The sequence below is a fragment of the Galleria mellonella genome, unplaced genomic scaffold (genome assembly GCF_026898425.1).
Source record: "Galleria mellonella isolate WM207_F2 unplaced genomic scaffold, CSIRO_AGI_GalMel_v1 utg223, whole genome shotgun sequence".
Lineage (NCBI taxonomy): Eukaryota > Metazoa > Arthropoda > Insecta > Lepidoptera > Pyralidae > Galleria > Galleria mellonella.
Genome location: NW_026442042.1, coordinates 1,058,598 through 1,083,227, shown reverse-complemented (window position 1 = coordinate 1,083,227; position 24,630 = coordinate 1,058,598). Strand labels below are relative to the sequence as shown.

Below are 24,630 nucleotides of genomic sequence, written 5' to 3'. Positions count from 1 at the left end.
ATAGATAGATAGATAGATAGACAATTTATTTGCATTACTTACAGCACACATTTTACAATAAAAAAAAAAAAACATACACGTAATACACAGCAAAAGAGACAAAAGAATAAAAATAAAAAAAAGCACAAATAAAAAAACAAAAATACAAAAACAAAAATACAAAAACAAAATACATAATCTAACAATCTCCTTTGTTAACATTCCTTCATGCGTGTGCCATAGTAACACAAAATGGTCACAGCTCAGTTTATTGCTTTGCCCTTAAAAGAGCAAAACACTGATATTCTGCTGTGGCCAAGAGTCAGTCGCGAAACTTTTCATTAAAAATTTACAATATAAATATATATACATATATACATACATACATACATATATACATACATATACATATACATACATATACATACATATACATACATACATACACACACACATATATACACACACACACACATACACATATAAATAAACTGCATTGTATGTGTCCATTATATTTGCCTCCACTTGACATTATATTCTACATAAATAAATAAATAACAGATACCATTAGATGAGGGGTAGTCAGAGATCACTTTCTGTCACATTCAGATATTCAGGCAATAAATATTTCGGCTACGTACCTATTGGGTATTCCAATTTTTTGTTTATTAATTAAAAAGATTTTAAGTTTTTTTTTAAAAATGTGTTTACTATTAGACAATCTTATTGGGGGTGGTATATTATTCCAGCATTTCGTAGCTTGGTAGCGGAAACTTCCCTCAAACGCCACAGTTTTATGAGGACGCCCTGCTAATAAGTAGCGCGTGGGTCTTGTACTATATTTGTCATGGAATGAATTAAATTGTAATTTAGAATATAGATATTCCGGTCGCCGATACTTTAAGATGTCAAATACTGTACAAGCGAGATGAAAGTTTCTCCGAGAGGACATGTTTAAGGTGGAATAATTATTTAAATATGGCGTTACGTGCGTTCTAGGCGGAATATTGTGACAAAATCTAGTACATGCATTTTGTACTCGCTGTATAAGACGTTGAGTTTTAGAATGCAATCGAGGTCCATACACTAAATCGCCGTAATTCAATTTAGACAAGATCAATGATTCACAAAGAGTGACACGAACTTCCTCATTCAGAAGATTTCTAATTTGATATAGAACTCTTAGACGATAAAAGCAGCTTTGAACTAGTTTTAGAACATGAGTCTCAAAGCGTAGTTCACTATCGATTACTATTCCAAGATTCCTAGCTTCTTTAACATAGTCAATTCTTTCCCCGGTAATATATATGTCAGGATTCTGGCTAAATATAAATTTTACTTGTTTTTTAGATCCTAGAACCATGTATACAGATTTTTTGGGGTTTAACATCATTGCATTTTTAACCGACCAATTCGCAATACGTTCAAGATCCTCATTTAATTTTGAAACACTTCCTGAGACATTTCTGCGAGAAGCCGGGATATAAAGTTGAACATCATCTGCATAAATATGGTATTTGCAATGTTGTATCTGTTTTATAAGATCAGCACTATATAAAATAAACAGTAATGGACCGAGTATTGTGCCCTGAGGCACTCCGCGCGTGACTTCCGAAGAATCCGAAAACGCAGGTCTACCAGCTCTCCCCACCAATTTAACAGTCTGTCTACGATTATCGAGAAAACTCGTAAACCATCCGACTGACTGTTCGTCCAAACCGTAAAATGTCAATTTTGCCAGAAGTAGTGGAATACTGATACTGTCAAAAGCACGAGAGTAATCTAATAATGCTAGCAGTGATCCCTCTCCACTATCTTGACTCGTAAGAATATTGTCAACGACGTCCAATAAAGCGGAAGCTGTACCTCTACCTTTGCGAAAGCCGGATTGCATCGCTGGTAAGATACAATTTTCCTCAACATACTTAGACAACTGGGTGTAAATAACTTTCTCCAGTATTTTCGACAAGTATGGAAGAACACTAACTGGACGCAAATCTTTTAGTTCTACTGGATTATCTACTTTCGGTATAGGAGTGACAATAGCCGATTTCCATAATTCGGGCACCGCGCTTGTTACGATAGACTTATTAATTATAGCCGTTATATCAATACTATAATACTTTCAGACTTGTACATTTTAATAAGATAATGATAATTTGAACACTCACGGTATGAAAAAACGACCTTCTCAAACTTGACGCTCTATCTAGGTGTATATAATCTATATAATCTATTTCTATTAATCTCTGCTAATCGAATCCTATTAAATATAAAATGAACGTTATATTTTTATTGACATAAACGCTTTAAAATTAAACTGGACAAATTTTGATATGTAAGTATATAAATTTTGTATGTTATCGTGGACAAACCGTCTAAGGGGACGCCCATATACGTCTAAGAAAAGTTTTTGAAATTATGTTAATTTCTCATTGAAAATAAATGAATATTGAGAAAAATTTATGCTGTAAAATATCTTATAAAAAATATTCCTGTTATAGATATTACACATAAGAGTATAGACCTTGCACATAAACATACGTTGCTAAGAGGGAGTTCACTTACTAACTAGAATGAGTTTAGTAAACTGTTTGTGTCTAAAGCTATTTAAAAAAAAAACAGCTATAGACTCAAATTGTTGGCATTGGCTAAAATATAATCTAATCTAGAACATATGACTCAAACAAAGTTTTTAAAATCGAGATTATAACCCACTAGTCCACACATTGCAGTAAAAATATCCAAAGAATATAAGAACTTACTTTCACATAAAAACGGGCCTAACTTGTGTCCAGATTCGCGCGTTACAGCGCAATTCTGTTCTAATTTATCCAAAAAAAAGTACGGCGGAGATCGTCACTTATAAGTGTAAGGAAGTCGGTAGGTAAAAACTATATCAAATAATCATATTGGTAGGAATCACATCGTATAATTCAAGATACTTTTCTAAACCAGAGTGTATCCATATCAAAGTACTCATAATCTCTTAGTGCATACTGCTCATAACAATGTAATTTATTTATTTATAAATATAATATAAACATAACTAAATCCTCTTTTTAACATAGGTACAAAATAATGAAATTTTATAAACTCATTAATACATAGAATTCAATGAAAATTACTCATATTATGAATGAATACTATAGTCATTATTATATGTTTATATAACGTAAAAGATTATATATTTCTTACATTCTAGAATTATACAAAAGAAGCCAGTTATACAAAAAAGGCCACATTATCTGGGATGACCTTAAGAGATGGCCGATCTCTGTGTAACTAGCTCCAATATATGAGTTGATGTCCAGAGGTTTATATCAAAGGTAGGTAAATATTAAAGTAATAAAACAATATAATTGGGCACAATGAATTAAACATAACTTAAAATTAATATACAGATATAACAGACAGGATATATCAAACTGGTCAGTTTTGTTAACTTCAGCAATAGTATTTGAAATTGAAAAACTTTTCTCAAAAAATCCAGTTGAAAGATGTCATAATAATAATTTAATAATAAATTGAACATGTACGCACAACATGAGCAACTGCAAAATGTCAGCACAAAATATATATTAAAGAATTATTAACATATTTCCAATTCCTTAAATACATGAATGTAAATATAAATTGGACACTACTTATAGAGCCATGGCTAATATAGTTAACCAGACTTCGCTCAAAAGCTTAATGGTTATCTGGTAATCATGTTTTAGGGAGCAACTTCAGTGTTCTAAGGATTTGTGTGTATTGAGAAGCCACGGCTACGAATTTCAGGGTTACATGGATAACATCGGCAGCTAAAAGCCTCAAAATAGTGAGTTATCTTCGTTTCCAGTAGTGTTAAAATGTTTAAGGAATAGTGGTCTATGATTAAAAAGTATCCCATGGTATCAGTTTGATATATACTGACGGTTACACATTGTATACTATCATAGACAATCTATTCATTACTGCATACTCGTATCTTACTATCGTTCTTACTATCACTTTTTATGGCCAAACAATTTAGCACTCTAAACTGTTTAAATAAAAACAATGGCAGAATTTAGAAAATTTTTGGTCTGAAATTGATTAGTTTTGCGTCTCCTATTTCACAGCCCTTACTGACTAATGGTACATATACTTGTAACATGAACCCTAATTAATATTCCTATAATGTAATAATAAAAATTAACAATTAATCTTACGTACTACAAAATAAAGTGTGTGATATTATAAGTATTGTAAGTGCCAATTGTGTGAAATAAGATATGACTATAATATGTCAAATTAATGTTATAATAAAAATAGTTCAGTATAAAAAAAAAATCTGTATTGATAGTTATAAAAATCTACACTGCAGGCGTGCGGTCCTGTTCCTTAAACAGTGATGCAGACATTCTGAAAAATGGTAAATATTCAGAGTTTATTATCAACAAACCATATTCTTATCTATTATAATAATTATACTTAAAAAATTGTAAATGATAAAAGTGTGTACAATTGTAAAAAAAGTAATCAAATATTATAATTGACATTTGAGAATTGGTATAAGTATAATTAATATGCAGATCATGAGAACTGCAAACAAGCTCACTTGATATAAAATAATAATGATTATGTATTGCCATGAACTATGCTACGGACATCTCAAGTGTCACCATCTTGTAACTTTGGCGGAATTGGATTGTTAATAATGTGGTCTAACTGCCCCATTGATAGCAATACACCTTATCAAGTCAAACTCTATATGGTTCTTCCTAGAAACTACCAATCATCTACCAGAAAATTTACTACCATAAATAATGATACTAAAACTCTAACTGGATAATTCTTGTTTGCAAAAAATCCTTTAGGTATTATTTGTTTCAAATAATTACATGTCTATATTTTTATATGAATTAATTTCAATTATCAGACAGCAAAATTAACGATATAAATTATATTATGATATAAATTGTACTCATAATCATTGTTGACTAATTAATTGCATGACAAAATTATCATACTTACTTGCTTATCATGTGGTCATATATGTAGGATGGAATAATTGTAACATTCACAATAGAGGGACTGGAATCAATTATTTTAGAAACTTCCTTATCTTTCATGCCTACAACATTAATTGTATTTATTTCCAATATCTGATGTTCAGTCAATAAACCATTGCGGGCTGCAGAGGAATCCTTTACTAATCCAACAATTTTGCCATTTTTAAACTGGAATCCAACATGGCCAAGGGAATCCTTGTGAAGTGTTACTGTCCTCTCAAAAGGTCTGAAATATAACAATATAAGTTGTTGTCAGTAATAACTAATTAACATGTTACAGACCATTGTGAAACTGATAAGCTGAAATTACTCTTATCTATATCAATAGCTAATAATAAACTGATAGAGCACAGACAGTAACTTTTCATTTTGACTATAAGTAATATATAAATATGTTTGATTTATTTACTTGCACCTGATACATTAAGATTATAAAATAACCTTAAGACTTATAATTTATGTATAAGAACATGCAAATGTATAAGGTTATCTAAATATAAAAATATCATTCATTTTACTTTGTTATAGCTAAAATGTAAATAAAAGATTACCTATCTAGTTAAGTAAATATGTCAATAAAACACACCTGTCACGTATAGCCATAGTGATGCCATTAACTGGGGCCTTTTTCAACAAACCATGGCACTGGTCCATTGTCATGCCTGCCACGGTGACATTGTTGATTTCCAACACTTGATCTCCAAATCGTAATCCAGCCAATGCTGCTGGACTGCCAGTAGCAACATAACATACGAAAATCCCGTTATTCACTGCATGAAGTCTCAAACCACACTTGCCATCTTTGTCCTTGCACAGCACAACTTGTCTGATTGCCTGTGTAACTGTTGCCTTTTGTATTGTTGAAGACTGAGAAGACAGTGGCGCAATCAAGTTTGCTACTCCACCACTAGATTGAACCTTAAAAACAACAAATATAAAAATTTATAATATTAAAAAAAAATAGATATGCTCAGCACTATAATACATGGTAGTGGTTTAATAGGTGATCATTTGTCAACTATTGAACCATTGGCATGCATTTCATTGAGCATACTAATAATATAAACTATATCTACTTATTATTGTATACGATCTTTCAATCTTTTTTAAGAAATTGTTTTTACCTACAATTACTTGTACATCCTCATGACCAGAATACATTAATTGAAACAAGATATAAAGTAGCCTTTTACATATTTTGCATGTATGCCAAATATCTTGAGGATTATTGAGGCATTAAAGTGCCAAAAGGTAACAAACAAATAATAACACTTTTTTAGAGGAAAAAGATCATAATAAAGACTTGCAATCCCATTACTAACAATATACCTATACATATTACCTACAATCCCTCTGAGAAACCAGTGTTTAGTTTTTGATGAATTAGTCATAATGGTCCAACTGACCTATTATTCTTCACTAGTAAACAAGTGTGGATATAAGAACTTTATAGGAATGACTCATCAATACAAATTATGTTAATTCTTAAAAGTATCCATTTTACCAACATGAATCAACACTAAATGCAAAAATATTACTTAAAAAAGATAGTGTATAGATGGAGAGATAAATAATTAATTAAAATAATGGTTACTTACTGGTTGTATTTGATACTCAGGCATGTTGAGAGCAATAACATCAGATGATAGCTCAAGACCCATATAGTCACCAAGAGCTGGATACATGTGATAAGCAGAAGAATTGGGCAAGGGAGCGTTAGGTACAACAGTTACATTCGCTCCATAAGGTGGCTGCACAAGTTGCTGACTTAGCTGAGCCCTCACCATGTTGTCTACTTTCATATCCTCCAAAGACGGATATAGGGCCATTTTTCCGATTTACTGTTGAAATGTAATCGACTGATGTACATACACCAAAAACTTTTAAAAGGGCGTAAACCTTGCTGTCAATGATCTGTTTTATTTTGTACACACAATTATTTCACAATAATTACCTACCTATACACCTCTATTTGTGATTACGGTTAAAGAAAATTTTAACTAACCCTAATTAATATGTTTATAAAAAATGGTGAAATGATATCGTCGTAATAATTATCTTGACAAAATTACAAATCCCATTAATTTAATGCTATCAAATTAATTAATGAATCAAATAAAACAAAACGAATGACACATGAGAATGACAGAAGAATGAAAAGAATGAAATATAAATCTACCCATAGAAAAAGAATGCCAAGTATTATCCTTAGTCTATGAAAGGGATCGTAGAGAAAGAATACAATAGAACTGCTATGAACGTACACATTATGAAATAACAATAGAATGAGATCATTGATATCTTCTACAGTTCAAGTGTTTAAAAATATCTTCCAATGCAGCTGTAAAGAGATTCAGGGATATGATATATGTCATCACCTTATGCAAAAAGGTGTAAGACTTTGTTTTTTATACTCTGTTAGACATCGTAACCTTACTGTAAATACACTTCAACACTTCGATATACTTATAGTCAATCTGGCACTGCTTGAGGGATTGTAGTACCGCTCATGTCTCGACCGAATTAAAGATGTGGCGTATTACTGGCCATCACAATACGCCTTTTATATAACTGAATATAATCTTTCATATTTTTTGTAGTTTTTTATTAAGTATTATTATTTCTTTTTTTGTTTTTATATTAAGTTATTAGTAATTCCTTGTTCTTAGCTTTTGACTGACACTAGATACCACAGAGTAAATCTTAGATATAAAATACATCAGTGTCCAGTATTATCACAGCGATGGCGCCGCTGGCTGCATCCGTCACGTCCAGAATACCCACAGTTCCTCTCGCAGCGACTGTTCCGCCCGCAGTTAATTTCCTGCTTGTAGCGATTGCCTCATCTACAGTGACAACTCCGCCCATGGTGGCTATTTCTTAGAAGTCTGCGGAGTTGGACGCCAGACATATTTTTTCAATACTATAACCTAAAATACGAATCATTTTTGATGAATATGACTGATTTTAATCGAATATCCACTCAGTATAATACTTATCGTTTGACTTTTGATGAGCAACTAATAGAAGTCATCTAAAAACAAAAGTATACAAAAACAAGACAAAAAATATTTCTGATTTTGCTCACACTTCCGTATTTTGTTTATAATGATGTTTTAATTATTATCTGTGCTAGATATTACTGTCTATTAGAACAACAGGTATTATCCTTAATCTATTAATGGGATGAACTCGCATCAAGCATTCCACAGACATAGAATTGTAGACCAATCCATATTCAGTCAGACTCAATCAATCAATTATATCAATCAATCAATTTTAGTAGTTACTCACAATTTTATTATTTACAGTTTACAGCTAAATTATATTAAATTTCACATATAAATACCTATTTTTATATATAATTATATTTCACAGAGATATAAAATGTTTTATTAATTAGACATATGATTACTTTTCATTATGGAAACTGTTACTAAAGCTCGCACACCAAGGTTCGATATAAAAACTAATAGTAAGATGTTTCAATTTATTAAAATATGTTTTCCTATGTATTTGTCTATCTTTCAGCCGCTGTCGTGAATGGGAGCGTCAGAGACGAAATAAGTTCAATGAAGCAATATCGAAACTTGGAGAAGTCGTGAAGGCTATAAATAAGGCTAACGAATCCTCTGAACATGATGCAGATGTACAATATCCTAAAATAGAAATTATACAGAAAGCTATAATTTGTTTAACAAATTGTGCTCAAGAAAAAACGCAGTTGAGTAAGTTTAATGCATAATACTTATTGACAACAGTTAAGAGGGAGTCTACCAAATTTAGATTGTATGATAGTTGTATGCATGTTTACATCTATGCTACTGGTGTTTCTGTTACCAAGCAACTGCATATGTGGCAGCAAATTTATAAGTTACGGAGGCAAAATAAATTAGTACTCTAGAATAGTCTATTATTGATTGCGGAGTGTATTTATTCTATGATCTTCACGAAGTTTTTGATGTCTATCAGTGCCTTGCTATTCAATAGGTCAACCATTAACTTGCTTCCTATTATAAGTTTTATCAAATATTTATATGTTTCAATAGATATTATTATAGAGAGTTTTATCGACCCTATTGGATGCAGCAAATAGCAATTGAAGAGGTCCCCTTAATGCATATTCTATTAAACAAGAATATTTTTTTTTAATTTTGTGCATTATTTCGCTTTTGCTAACATTTTTATTAACTTATTGTTGTTAATGTATGTTTTAGTGCAATAAAGAATATATATATTATTTGATAGCATTAGTAATATATATTTCATTGCAACTATTGGAGTATTTAATATAATTTTCAATGAAACTGACCCCTGGCCTCTTAAGAAAGTCGCATATTTACTTCATATCTTTGTGAAGCTTCACTTGCATCCTGGGAATGCTACCAGATTATACCCAAACCGATGTACATAAATAATATAATTTTACATTTTATAGAAGCAGAAATATTAGCACTGCAAGTTAAATTGGATGATCATATGAACAAAAAATTAAGTTTAAAAGATGCATCGACACAAGTTTTTATAGGAATCAATAAAAAAAATCAGAGTAAGTACCTACATTAAAAGTAATAAATCAACATTCTCAATTTCTGAAATAAAATTTTCAGTTCACTATTACAAGAAAACCATAATTTCAAAAATTCATAAAAATTAAATTGCTATTAGAGTTAGACATTGGCACTTTTATTAATAAATTATTTAAATATTTAATTTTAGGAATAAGTCACACAAACACTTCAGAATCAGGTAGAATTACTTTCCTGTATACCCTGTTTCACATTATATAAATTGACACTATGATACACTTCCATCTTTTTGCAACTACCTTTGTCTTATATCCATGATTATTATTGATATCATTTCTTACTATTTTGTATTTTAATATTATACATATAAAAATTTTTGTCCATATTATTATGATTTTTATTATTTTATTACAGATAGTAAATACATGAAATTAATGATGTTACAAAAATCTAAACGTAATGCACTAAAAGAAAAGCCTACACTTACTACAAATGTTACTGTTAAATCTTGCTGCGAAAATACAAAGTCAATACCAAAATCTATACCAGTGATCTCCCCACCAAAATTGTTACCAAAATCTAATTTAAACATTGATAAAAAAGGTAAGAAATTTATTGAATTTGGAAATAAAAATGTAATTATTGTTTTACTTACATATATTATAAACATGACTATAGTAATAAACTATCTATATTATAAATTATATAAGATTATTGTTTGACATAAAATCTTAACAATTTGTTTTAATTTTATTAACAATGTAACACCAAGTAAGACAAAAAATAACAGATCGTAATGAAGTTAATTTTTATTTTCCTTTAATTTTGTATATTTCAGGGCCGGAAAATACAATTGTTGTGTTACCAGCAACACCATATATTTTTCCTCAAAGACCACTATTATTTCCTACTGTTCCACCAGCATTTGTGATCGTAGATTCTTATTTGCAAACTTTAAATAAACCATTTGCGTCTATAGTTAACAGAAATAATGGGGATATTACAAAAACGACCATGGTCAATATTTTACCTATATCAGCTTATTCTCGTCCTTTATCCGCAGCTGATATAACAAAAAATAAAAAAAATAATGCAAAGTCAAAAAACGATGTTGCTAAAAAAAGTGGTAAAAAAATAAAATCTACACCTAGTATTGAAAAAGATTCGATAGTTCAGAATATTAAAGAAAAGGAAGCTGAAAAAGAAGACCATAAAACTCTAGTTGATAGTAAAATAACTGACAAAAAACAAAGTATTGAAAAATGTCCGGATATCAAGAAAGTTCCTAACCAAACATCTGCCAAAAGTGATACACAGTCAAGTAATAGTCAGGACTTGTCAAACTCGGCTTCCAAAGACAATGATTCGAGTTCTAAAATCAAATCAAAGGAATCTAATTGTCTTCCAAAAAATATCGAAACAACAAAAACTAATTCCGAATCAGCAATAGTAACCAAAGTGTCCACTGCATTTGAAAAGAATACTAATGAAGGTCAAAATACACATGAAAATGATAAATTTACTAAAGTTGCTACAGAAATAGAAACTCTAACTGAAGATAAAGATAAGGAAAATAAACTACCCAATATTTTAGACACTACCTTATGTGACAACGTTGTTGAAACAGGAAACGCGCGTCTGGAATTAGCAGAAGAATTCTTAGCTGCTTCCCCGACAGCAGCTTTTCTTATGTCTTTTCCTTTAGTAAGTGGAAATAGAGCAGATAGTCCTGCAGAAGAGCCTCAAAATTCGACACAAACTAACATTAAAGATAACAGTCAAAGACGAAATGATACTACATCGCAGCCTGTTACTTTTTATGAAAAAATAAATTCTACTGATATTAAAATAAAATCTACACATAAAACCCAGTCACCAACAAATATTTTGAATAAACACAATGAACAGCAAAAATATATCGGGGATAATGTAAGCTCTAAAGAAGTACATGCTTCTTGTAAAACAACCAGTACAGCAGCAATTTTTAATGTAACTCATGAAAATCCCTTTTTAAACTTACCCATGCCCTCATTAATATCAACAAATTGCACAATCTCCGATTCTACATTTGGTTTAGATTTTGACTGTAATATTAGCAAATCTATATCCAACCAACCAACTAGCTATGTTAGTAATAACAACTTTTTTTACAAAGGTGATCCATTTAGTACAGTTAAAAGTACTATTTATAGCACTAGCAATATTTCTTCTGGCCATGAATTTAATAGCCTTGGCCTGTATCCTTGTGCAATGGAGAAATATACATCTAAAAATAAAAATGACTACACAAACGTAGAAGATAATCTGATGAAAATCGGATCATCGAGATTAACATATGATATAGATTTAGGTTGGTCACACAAAGGATTCGATTTTGTAAATTGTACAACTTCAACAAATACATTTAGTAAGGAAATACTAACAACAGTATCCACTCCATATTCTAATTCTTATAATCCTTTTAACCCTGAATTTCAGTTACCTCTCGTAACTAGTTCTAATAAAAAAGATAACACTTCAACTAAACCAAACTCATCTTTTGCTGATACTATAACTAGTTTCTACTCACAGCCCACGAATATATGGAGTGATGACGTACCATTTTATACACACAATAATAACTCTTCGAAAAGCTTAAATACGAAACATCAAAATTATCTACCTCCGGAAAATATGCAGACGAATATTAATATAAAATCTAGTAGCAAACATTATGAAACAAAGCAAATTTCTGAAACAGTCGTAGAAAATGGAGCAAAGTCTTTAAATATGACCTTACCTCAGCAAGCATCTGAGAAATATACCAAAAAATCGCCAAGTAAAATGCACATTAATTGGATGACATCTGAAATCAGACCCATGAGCAATCATTGTATTCCAAATCATGTGGATATAAAAGAAAGTCATAAATCCTCTTATGGTCAATCAGATCTATCACAAATCACTAAAAAGCAAGATCACAATGAAAGCAATTACTTTCCTATATCCATGCATAATTTTTCCACACAGAGTGGATTAGAAGAATTACAAGTATGGCCCTCAGCCAGACCAGTAGGGCCAACGGAAATAAGTATTGAACCTCCACCCATAAATTTACCAACTTTAGTCGGCGATTTGGCCTTGGGTCCTCACGATAAAAAGAAAAATTCAGAATTTGCTGGTCGAGGTGTGCCACAATCAGATATACAGAATTGTAGTAATTTTCTTTCCGTTACACAATTAATGAACCGTTCGTCAGATAGTATGCCTTCTCGATATCAAGCACCAAATATTGAACCGCCCAAATCAGTTTCATCGAAACAACCTATAACACATTTTGCAAACGAAACGAATCGCAAAGTTATGTCTTCGCGAATAGACACTCAAACGCAGCCTTGTTATACATTTAATGATTCGAAGACGATAATTTCTTATGATAATATGAATCAATTTTCTCAGAACAAACCTAAAACAAATAAGTCTGATAAAAGTTCTAAATCTCAAAAAAATAGTTATTCTGCAGAAGCTTTAATACGAGGTGGTTCTTGCTCACAAAAAAACCCAGATAGTAGCACTGTAAAATTTACAATGCCAGCACAAAAATATAATAATTTTAATCCGACTCAAGAAAATAGTATAGCACAAGTTTCCCATTTTCCTCCTATTCTAGATTACACAGATAATAGTTATGCCAGTCAGCAACTTTCTGGGACCACGTTATATAATACTACGACAAATACGATATCAAATTCGTTTTATTCTAATTTCATGCCTGGCAGTAGTAATTTAATGTCTGGCAATTACGCTAGTGGACCATTTCCGGGGGAATTCATGGATTACAATCAAACTCCAGAATGCAATTACACTAATCATAAATATGAAGAATTAAAAATGAGAAATAATCCAGCTGTGTTTCAACAGCAAGATAAAGTGCCTTCAAGTTACAAGAGCTCAAGACGAGAAACCGCAGCGAAACATAAGTTAGAATGTTCTAAAAAAGATTCCAATAAAAAGTATCAAAGTAAAAGAGCTAAACTAAATAATGAAGTTGATGAATGGAATGATCCGTCTCATATATTATGGCAAAATAAAGCTCCATCTAAAAGGCATTCAAATTTAGTAACGGACGAGTTAGGTTTTCCCAACTATGTCGGTAATCAAGTTCCTACTCAATACCAATCTGATTTCTTCAACAGTCATTTGATGTCTTCAAGTATGCAAAGCGTGGGGCACAATGTTGACCGATCACTTACAGGTTTACCGGTTACATCTCGGGCTAATTTCAACCTCAGCTCGATATTCCCAGAAATTACTATGGTGAGAAAATATATCTATATTATTTTTTGATGTTATTGTGTACTGCAATTCCAAGATTTATTACATTTATCTTTTCTTATTTCTTTGTTACAGAAAGTGCAATGAAAAAGAATAAGGAGTCAACTGAAATGAGTATTAGGAGAGATTGAGCATCTGTGATTATTTTATTTAATATTATAAAAGTGTTTTATTGAGATTAAATTGTTATTATAACAGGATAATAGATTATTTATTCTAATCATTTAGTATATTCGTAACATCCATTGGAGGATGATACGAGGTGTCGAAGTTTTAGAAAGACTTATAATTTTTTTTTATACAACTTACAATAGCAAACAAGTTGGCGGTCCACCTGATGGAAAGTGGTAACCGTCGCCTATAGACATAATAGATATAACAGAGTATACTGGTTCGCCCATGATACCTCCCATGCGTTGCCGTTCCTGAGGACACGGATGTTATTCCTTTGTACCCTGTAAATTCATTCCTGTAAATTATGAGTCCATTATAACAGAAATTCAAAATTTATATAATTAGACCGATCAATTATTAATATACAAATAAACAAAATCAATCACATTAGATAAAATTGTCTTCTTGGTGTTCTGTAACATCGATTTCAATTTTTACATTTAAGTTGTGAATGCCACTAAAATCTACCTACTCGTGATTTTTATGTCAAGATATTAATACTATAGTAGTAGGAAACAAGCAGTAAAGTAAAAGTGTTATGGTAATTGGTTACAGTAAGTAAATATGAAATAAGATAATATAAACATGCATATAGCCGACACTAACTCAACAACTGAAGATGCCGTGTTATGACTATACTATACTGTCGGAAAGTAATGATGGGATTGGATGGGATTATTTACTACGAGCATAGACAGCTAATAATTATTATAAAAATGTAAAACATTTAACGCCTGTAATGATATTTTAAAGGAACCTATTTTTTAACGTCTATCAACGACATGCACTGACCAACTTTAAATTAGCTTGGAAAGTTTAAGTAGATACAGTTATATAGGAAGGAATGTCCACATTCTTCACATTGTTTACGTACAACTTACACAATATCCAGTAAACTATCTAGAAGGATCAGGGTAGGAATCTACTTAGGTGTCTATCTGTCGATTCAGTATCGGCGTTTATAAACCCCATTTTCTTTCTACCGTGGCAATAAAAGCATAGATAAAAATCTGTATTAAACAGGTGAATATCATTTAGATATCCAATTAATTGCTACTTGTAGTAATTTTTCGTAACGGAAGAATACATAATGCTGTATTAATTCTTATGGTATTACTTAACAACGCATTAATATACTCGTAAATACCACTACTGGGCACGGATCTCTTCCCATCAAAGGAGATTGTAACATACTTTTTTGCATTCTATACTCTTTTGCATTACAGAGAGTCAATGGATGCAGGTTTTTTATACCGCTGAGATAGCAACAAGCATACGGCCCGTCTGATGGTAAACGATTAAATGTAGAATAAAATGTAGTCTATGAACGACAGAGGTAGAAGGTGACTTAGGACCGTTCCTTATGGCAGTCTATGGAAGAGCCCTATGTTGAGCAATGGACAGTTAATGATTATTATGATGATAATGATTCTTTTTTTTAATTTTGTGTATTCTTTTTCTTATTCTATTGTATTGTGCTCGTTTCCTTAGGCGCTTTCATGACATTGGAGTGAAAAGTATAATAACACAAAAGGGTCGATTGTGAAGCGCCATTTTCCGAAAAAGTCCTTAGGTTTTCTCGTTTTTAGGGCTTTATGTTCAATTATTTCTACGAAAATTATTAACATTACATCTACCACAAAATCTAAAATTCATTTTATCTAGTATAAAGATATTTTGATATGTACAAACAGACTTTCGTCTGCGTGAATCTATAACAAGTTCCTGTAAAATAAATATATTTTTAGTTAATATAGCCACCTACCGGATTCACTTTTTTATATCGGGATTTGTGAAATTCCGTCCTTGTACGTATATCTCCTGTGGTTATTATAAAGTACACAATGTGGTTTTTATAATTTCAGTAATTTTTCAATGCAGTAATCAATGATGACTTATCAGTCAAAGATACTTTTTTATTTATTACTAAATACGTAAAAAGTCATATAAAACGCTTAATTTATACTATATAAGAATGAATTGTAATTATTGTTCGTGTAACGAAGGCAGTCTAGAAACATTTGAGACCAGAGGTGGTCACTCTCACTTGAGTAATAGTAATACTAAAAGCGTAATTACGACTACAATTTTTGCATTTAGGTTTAAACATCTTGTCTAGGAATCAATTAGTTTTAATTCTCTACTTCATCTGCGTAACCAGAATATGTTAATGATCGAGATAAAAAGTAGCATATGTTCCTCTCTGTCCCAACATTAAATGTACCTGTACCAAATTTCATGACTATTAATTGAACCGTTAATACGCCAAGTGAAAACGAACAAAGAAACTCTTACACATTTATATATATTAGTAAAGTTTGTGATTCCTACGCAGTTTCTGTGTGCTCTTGACTTAAGCTTCTCAAAATATTGTAAACGATGAACAGTTTTTGTTCAATAGACACATTCAGATGTTATAAGGGATTTTTAGATTACATTCGTTAAAAACCAGGCAAGTTAACTAGTATAAGTAATAAATGACGTAGTTATGGCAAGAAATTGCTTCGCAAAGACTAATGATAATTTTTATAATGGTTCCTGACTCGCACCATCTTAGAACAATCAAGATAAAAACATGATTAATGACTAGCCGCATCTTCCACATTGTTTGGAGTTTTTGGATTGAACCCAGCAGATAACGAGGTTTTCTGATTTACTTCCCTTGCTATCCCAAACCCAAAATTGTTCAAAACTATTTTATTTACGTTTATTATGTTATGGCATCAATATATTACGGTTAACAAGCATAATCGATATATATATATATATATATATATATATATATATATATATATATATATATATATATATATATATATATATATATATATATATATATATATATATAAATATTTTAAACTCTTCATTTTATAAAGTCTTATATAATGTTTAAAAAATATAAATAATATATATATATATATAAAATATGAATAATGGCAAATTTTAACTAGGTACTATGCGTACGGAATCGCGGGTGTAGCTAATATTAAATGTGATATTTAAATAGTTAATTTTAATAGGTACTTTACCTTAATACACATACTTAGGCTCCGTTTACGTTAATCATAAAAAGGCTCCGTTTACGTTGTTATTACTTAGTCATATACTCAAACAAGTATCTTGCCTAATGATGCATATCATGTGTTTGTATGTATGTAGTGCAACAAGCATGTTTACCTTGACCAGACTACGTAGTTTGTAATTCATTCATACTCGCTTTCTGAGAATTAGGTATATTATCGTGCAATTTTTTGCAAAGATGTCATTAACGGAAATTGATATCTGATGTCTTTTCTTTAAACCATAAAAATGAGTGTATGCATTTGTTGCCATGTCTCTTCCGGCCGTTTTTCTTGAATTGGTATAGGTTTTAATAAATTAATAAGAAGAAAAATGGTACCCTCATCTATACTAATAGTATGCAATATATACTTAGTGGAGGAACAGGGATTGTTAGTAGTGATCTCCAGCAGACCCTTTACTAGCAATATACCCTAACAGGTCGACCTCCACACGGTTCCCCCTGGAAACCATCGTGGTTAATTTTTGATAAATTCATCACGATGAGCCAACTGACCCGTTTCATCCTAACCCTCACTGGTGCCCCGCCAGCATCAAATAAATATATATACTTAGTGGAAAATACCAGTAGAGAACGGAGTCAGGTCAAGTCAATTCAAAAGGATGAGCCAAATGCTCATCGTTTTGAATTGATTAGGAATTAAATACGATGATAAACCGTGTGGAGATGCCTCTTACAGGGTATATTGCTAGTAATGGGGACTAATCTCTCTATAATTAACAATCCTCATTCCAACCATTGACTGGAATGGGTCAGCACTTCCTTCCTTCTCTCTGAACCGCTCTACAGCCTCTTTTCTTGAGGAGAAAGGCTTTGTTAGTAATAGCGCCTAACAGTCCCATTTGCTAGCAATACATCCTGTCAAGTTTATCTTCGCGTGATTCTCACTGGAAACCATTGTTGCCTCTTTTCTTGTTGTCTCTAGTTTTCACCGCGGCTTGCAGCGACAGGTTACTTATTTATTTAGGTTAACTCTCTTAATAGTAACTGTAAGCACTGTTTGGATGTAAGCACAGAATGGCTAATTCTGAGCTTTTCTCAAATGGCAGCTGCGATTTTATACTAACGACAGACAGGAGTCGGTTCCCTACCCTCGATATTGCACCAATATCTCCAAAGTAACTTTACCTGGGAGAACTTCTTCAAGTCGAAGGAAAAGCGACTTATTTTATCGAGTTGAAGTTGTCACATGAACAGAATCGCGGGCACAGATATTTTTGTCATGTTACATATAAGTCTAGTATACTTTTTAAACCTAATATTTATTCACTTTCCATCTTAATACATATTATGAATCAGAATTTATATTGCCGATTTAAATGTTATCTAGAGAAATCATTTAAAAGGGGAGGTTTCTAATGGACAACAGGTATGCTGCTACGATGAGGTCAGCATAACAACTACCTACTTACATCGCCTTAAATGCAGATACCTATAGCATTTTTAAATTCATTTTTTGTCTAAACTACTTACATTATAAAGACGTAAGATTTTTTGTTTGTAATGAATAAATTAAAAGAGTAACCGATTTTAAAAAAAAATCTTTTTCCTATAGATAGCTATATTATCAACGAGTAATAAAGGATATATTTTGATTTAAACTTAGAGATTTTCTTCCTATCTAACCGTACGAAACCGGAACAGGTGGCTGTATATATAAAGGTATGCAATAAATAATAACTAATCCTGTTTTCACAAAATTAATGTATTGGATATATTTAAGCCCTGCGGGTCCCGTCATAGAATAGGTCACCTCTTCCTTTCTTCTGAGTGTCGTAAGAGGCGACTAAGGTTTATGGTCGAGGGATAAGCAGCAGTGCCCCTCTTAAAACATCACCAAAAGTCAAACTGCTGTTGCCAACCCGCTTGCCAAACGTTCCAACTACTAGCCAAACCCTCCTTCATCCATATGAAACATTATTGGATATATTATAATATAAATATGAATGTAAGATTTTCAGGAATACAACTGTGAAAACCGCGTCTAAGTAAGTGCAGTAATTTTTACGTAATACTGGAACAAATATACAGGCAGACAAACAAAATTTCTAAAAGTTTTGTTTTGGCATCTTTTGGTCTTTATTTTATAATTCTTAATATTAATACTCCTAATTTTTTTTTCTTACATATCTCCTATGCACAGACATTGTCTAGTTACAATTTTATTATATATTAGCAAGATTCACAGTTAACGAACTTATTTTTAGTACACAGGTGGGTCGTATATACCTTATCATGTACACAATATATAGGATACTTTTATACTAATTCAAGTGAACAAATCAACATGATTTGTATATAATAAGATGATACTTTGCTATGGTAACATGAAAAGGTAAACAAAAAATGTACAACAATTAAAATTAACTAGTGTAAATAAATGAATGAGTCACTGGTAGATCATTTTCGGTTAACATCACCATCGTCACCAGTCAAGCCACTTCACCAACCAGTCAGTAATCCACGTCCCACATGCCCTCAACTCAACTCTCCGACTCCGACAGTCAGTCGCGCATTGTCGTTGCGTGTTAACAGTCGCTCGCTGAAAACTGAACAATCGCGTCGCGATCGCGAAAACTTACGTTATGGCGGGAAAATAAATTACACGATTTTGCATGAGAATTTAGTATCTTGAAATTGTATACAATTAGTAATTATGTATTAAATATATATATTATTGTTAGTTTTGTGAAATTGGAGCAATTTGCTTATATGATCATGAATGTTTCAACATTGAAAAAGGTAAGATGGAATTAAAATTTCTTAAAACGAATTGATTTCAAATAATATTTTTACGTTGTCTACTTATTTGTGAAAAATCGTTAAACTATATTATTTTAATAATTATGCCTTTAGGTACTTAACCTTAGGGCATTTGTTTAACAAATTAACTGCATTTGCATAGCTACAGAATTACTAATAGCATTTGCGGAACGTAAATATTTTCTACAAAAAGCATTTGACCTAAGTATACCAATGTTTTTTATTTATATAATTATAGTTAGTACACTAACAAAAAAATATCAAGAAATCACGGTAATTCAGATCTAGAAGAGATCACCTATTTTACACTCCTTTCTGCTTTTAGGTCTCATACCAAATTTAAAATGAGTGAAAATAGAGCTCACTAGTATTGAACCGCAAAGTATTCAACTATCGTGCAGTAATATTTTATTTATTCTTTTTATATTGCAAATTGCAAACCAAATTTCGAGTGCAGGTTGTTTGCCATGAAAGAACTTGTATAATAAATTTTAATAGCAATTAAATAAATTATTTGCAATAAAATTGATATACCCAGAGAATCCTGTTTAAAATGTATCAATCCAGAATGTATATAGCTAATTTTTAGAAAAAAACAGTTGGCAATTTAGCATGTTTGTATTATGAGGCAATCCTCTAAAATAAATCTCATTACTCTATCGCTACGTACATGTATTTTCTAATAGTTCTCCAGTCTACACACAAAATTTATTAATTGTTGTGTTAGCTTATACAGAAAAAGAACAAGATTTGTGCTTTTAAATTGTTCTAAATATAATATTGAATAAGTAAGAGATCACGTGTCGGAAGTTGGAAATAAAAAAGCGACATACTTTAGTTTCTAAAACGAAATGACAGTACATATTATAAAGCATTTTTAACCGACTTCAAAAAAAGGAAAGATTTTCAATTAACGTTTATTAGCTCATAACTCCATCATTGGAAATTTTTTTTTATTTAAAAGGATATAACACTTCAAGTCGGTCCCCTATAAATGTCATTAAAATCCGTGTATGTAATGTATTATTTTTGTGTAACAGAATCTACTTGTCGGATTCAGTAGTTTGGTTATTAAATCAAAATGGCTATGACTGAAATCGGTGTTATTATTTTTTGTATTACCTACTTACAACATCGCGTCCGTGTGGTCCCGGCATAGAATAGGCCACACCTTACTTTCCTATGGGCATCGTAAGAGGCGACTAAACGAACTTATTAGTAGAGTGATGGGCAACAACGTCTTAAAACATCTCTAGAAGCCTGACTGCGGTTGCCAACCCACCTGCCAAGCATGGCAGCTACTGGCAAAATATAAACTTTCCCCTTTAGGGGAAAGCTTATATTTAGCAGTGGAAAGTTAACGACTAAAATTATGACATACAATATAATCCACACCATAATAACCTATCTACATCCTTTTTATTAGTAACTTTGACTACTATTTATGTACAGTAAGTACATAATATCTACTTTATATTATTATAATGTAGTCATTAGTCAATTGTGTGTTACATTTCATTTTACATAGGTAGGTCTAGGTACAACGTATATAAACTGGAATGTAACAAACTTACTGTGTTTGTTGTTTTCTACAATTGTTTAGGTTAATTGTAAAGTTGTTAATTATTCAAGTCTAGGTAAGATACAATACTTGAAATAATATACTAAAAATCCATCAAAGTTCCACTACTGCGTTTAGAATTGTCATAAAAATACCATATTTGTTTAACTACTACATGATCTGTTTTGTGCACCATATTTCCTTTTAAATCTCTGTAACCGTTTATGTGGGAATGAGTAAAAAATATCCAAATATTAAATTAATACTTTAATCCTTTACATTTATAATAATACACTTATAATTATATAATACCTTACCTTTATATTATTTACATAGTTTCACTAGTTTAGTTAATATTGATTGATTATTGTCAGAAATTATTTTTTCAAAGAATTTCTAAATGGAGAAGAATCTCAATTCGTCTGTATTTTTATGTAGGTATACATTATCTTCGTTACTTCAGAACCGATTTCGAACATTATTTTTTAAATTGATTCTTTTTAATTTTCTAAGATTTAATTAATGGAGAAGAATCTGAAACTAGCAAATACATTAAATCTTTAATAGAACTACTTACATTTATATCTATAGACTAGCGGCCCGTCCCGGCTTCGCACGGGTGGACATTTTTACAACATTTTAAAAAGTGATTATTGTGACATAACGATAATAGTTACATATTGGGAAGTTTTTTGTAGTTATTGATATTTTCTTCCATATTGTAGTATATACTTTTGTTCTATAGTTTCCGCACCGCACGCGATGAAAGATATTTTATAGCATTTTTTACACCTTGAGTTACGTTAGTAAAGTTTAAGTAAGGATCCCTAATCTTTTCTAGCAATAAATATAGCCTATAGTACTCAGGGTGAATGTAGCTTTCTAATGGTGAAAGAATTTTTGAAATCGCCAAAGTCGTTTATGAGTTTATTTATTATAAACACACATACACACAAAAATACAAATTTTTCCTCTTTATAATATTAGTATAGATGAAGCGTTACTATTTATTTCTAATTAGACACCTACATAACTCAAACTAACTTATTCAGTCATGACAACTATTTTCATAGAAAAGGAAATTAATATTTTTTCAATAATGCAGCCACTATTGCATCTCTATTAAATAGGTACCAATGTAAATAAAATATCTCTACGCAATAAACTTTACTATCATATTCAGAATGTACCTAAATACTAACAGCAAAAGAGTTATCGCACGTGTTGTAGACAATCATGTAATACACAAAACAATTACATTAATATGTATCGGGCGCGCCGATGCGACAAGAAGGCTGCGCGGGCGCCCGCACTCTAGCGAACTTTACCGTCGTCGTACATAGACATTGTTCGTTCATACGGGTTGGTTCGATCAGGTACCAATGGATGGAACTTGGCGTGCATACTAATGATAGCTTTTCTCTTGCCAAATACCAAAGCGAGTGTAATTTAACTTTAAATTTATGTGTTTGCTATAATAGTCTATACTGAATAGACAAGTTAAGTATGCTTCACAAAAATACAGCGTGAACACTCACACGCTTATTTGTATCAAACTTGTTTGGGTTAATATTAATTAAAAAATATTTTGCATCTTAATTTTAATGTACCTACAGCGTAATGTCGAATGAAACTTATCCTTAAAGAATAGGTGAAGTCCAATTAAAATCCACCCAACTTTGATGGAGCGCCAGAAATAAGTAGAATATTTTTAATTATTTATAACTTATCAAAAATTCATGGATTCGTACTCATAGATACAAGTTTTTTATTCCCAGTTTATTCTCCGACCTTTTTATACCGTAGTCTCGATTTGTTTGAAAACTGTAGAATAATAACATTCTGTTAACCAGAACCTAAAAATGACCAAGAACTAGTTATCTAGGCAACTTATGTATTAATACTGAAATATTTCTATACACAAACCACATTTGACTCATTAGGTGTTATGTGCTATAAATGTTATCTATTTACCAAGTACAGCTGAACTATATTATTAGTCTAGGATTTCGCTCTCGGAAAAGACTTTATCTATTTTGATATATAAAATAGGTCAGTTGGCGCTATTATAGATAATTAATATAATTAACATTATAAAATTATTATGTCACTGTCTATACTCAAAATAGGCAGATATTTCTGTTTGTCTGAATCTAAAAAATCATGTTAACAATCATTTTGATAAACTGGCATGCCTATTTAATAATAAAAACATTATTTAATAAATAGAGACATACATAATTATATTAAGTTTTTATTACTTTATGAATTATACCTTAGTGAAAATCAAATAGAAAGAACTAGCAGTTGCCCGCGGCATAGTGTGCGTAGTGTCGTGTTTCCCCTTTAAGCAGAAATTTCCAAAAATCTTTTTTAGACCTTGATTACGTTATAAAAGAATTCCGTTGTTCCAAATTGTAACTTTCTAGATTTAATAATATTGGCAGTGCGGTAATGGTCAATCAGGACCAACGATTTTATAATTATCAGTTATACAAAATTTGAAAATAAATAATCGTTTTTAATGTTATAGTTTTAAAAAAAACTATACATTCAAGTTTAACTCGTACTTTTATCAGAAATCGTGCAAAAGTAGAAGTTCGCGTGCGTGTGCGCATGTTGTGACGAGGCAACTATGTCAATGCCGCGCTCGCGGCGAACACTATCGCATAAACTCTTATCGACCTCTTCGATTATTGGAAAATTACGTACTAAAACTCCACCAAGATAACTTAGACCTCTCGAATATGTGTCAACGATTAATATACAGAAACAGATCTATCTATGTATACCTACTCTAATTGTACTACTACTCTGCTAGATGGCAAATATAATTAAATTATATTTTTATCGGTATACACTTGCGCAGTACCCGCGAGAGATTATATTTGGGAATGAATGCAGGTCAGTTAATCCACCATGACGAATTCGACAAGAATTAACCACGATGTGTTTCAGGGGGAATCGCGTTGAGGTCAACCTAATGGGGTATAATGCTATAAAAGGGAAAAAAATTAGGCATGAAAATCTCAAATAAGACATAAAAATTATTAAACGTAAGTTTCGTAATTTTAATCTTGTATGAATGAAGCAAGTTTTATCTTTGGTCATTATTTATTACAAGATCCGTATCTAACTAGATACCAAGGCGTGTGTCGCATAAATCTTTAACAGGCAATTGATTGTGAA

At 31.3% G+C, this 24,630-nt stretch overlaps 3 protein-coding genes across 5 annotated transcripts in view; 2 read left to right on the top strand and 1 right to left on the bottom strand.

The window, feature by feature from the left end:
* Positions 1-2,085: 2,085 nt before the first annotated feature.
* Positions 2,086-7,149, bottom strand: LOC113517300 (syntenin-1-like). Of its 3 annotated transcripts, none has more exons than XM_026901949.3 (5): positions 7,024-7,149; positions 6,617-6,859; positions 5,605-5,936; positions 4,981-5,244; positions 2,086-4,368 (listed from the first exon to the last, which is right to left on the bottom strand). In XM_026901949.3, exons 2-5 carry the CDS (start codon positions 6,845-6,847, stop codon positions 4,320-4,322), a joined length of 876 nt encoding a protein of 291 aa, XP_026757750.2. In that variant the 5' UTR covers positions 6,848-6,859; positions 7,024-7,149; the 3' UTR covers positions 2,086-4,319. The 3 variants fall into 3 exon arrangements, with proteins under 3 accessions (XP_026757750.2, XP_026757749.2, XP_026757748.2); XM_026901948.3 differs by having other exon boundaries at positions 6,977-7,135; XM_026901947.3 differs by having other exon boundaries at positions 6,617-7,136.
* Positions 7,150-8,268: 1,119 nt separating this feature from the next.
* On the top strand, positions 8,269-14,058 carry LOC113517503 (uncharacterized). The gene is made up of 6 exons (XM_026902188.3): positions 8,269-8,473; positions 8,550-8,746; positions 9,457-9,567; positions 9,962-10,150; positions 10,386-13,843; positions 13,937-14,058. Exons 1-6 carry the CDS (start codon positions 8,442-8,444, stop codon positions 13,946-13,948), a joined length of 3,999 nt encoding a protein of 1,332 aa, XP_026757989.2. The 5' UTR covers positions 8,269-8,441; the 3' UTR covers positions 13,949-14,058.
* Positions 14,059-19,608: 5,550 nt separating this feature from the next.
* The window catches only part of LOC113517406 (guanylate cyclase 32E), a 55,753-nt gene continuing 50,731 nt past the window's right edge, over positions 19,609-24,630 (top strand). The window contains 1 exon segment of the mRNA XM_052894612.1: positions 19,609-19,859. Coding sequence (XP_052750572.1) covers positions 19,830-19,859 — 30 coding nt within the window. The 5' untranslated portion in view covers positions 19,609-19,829.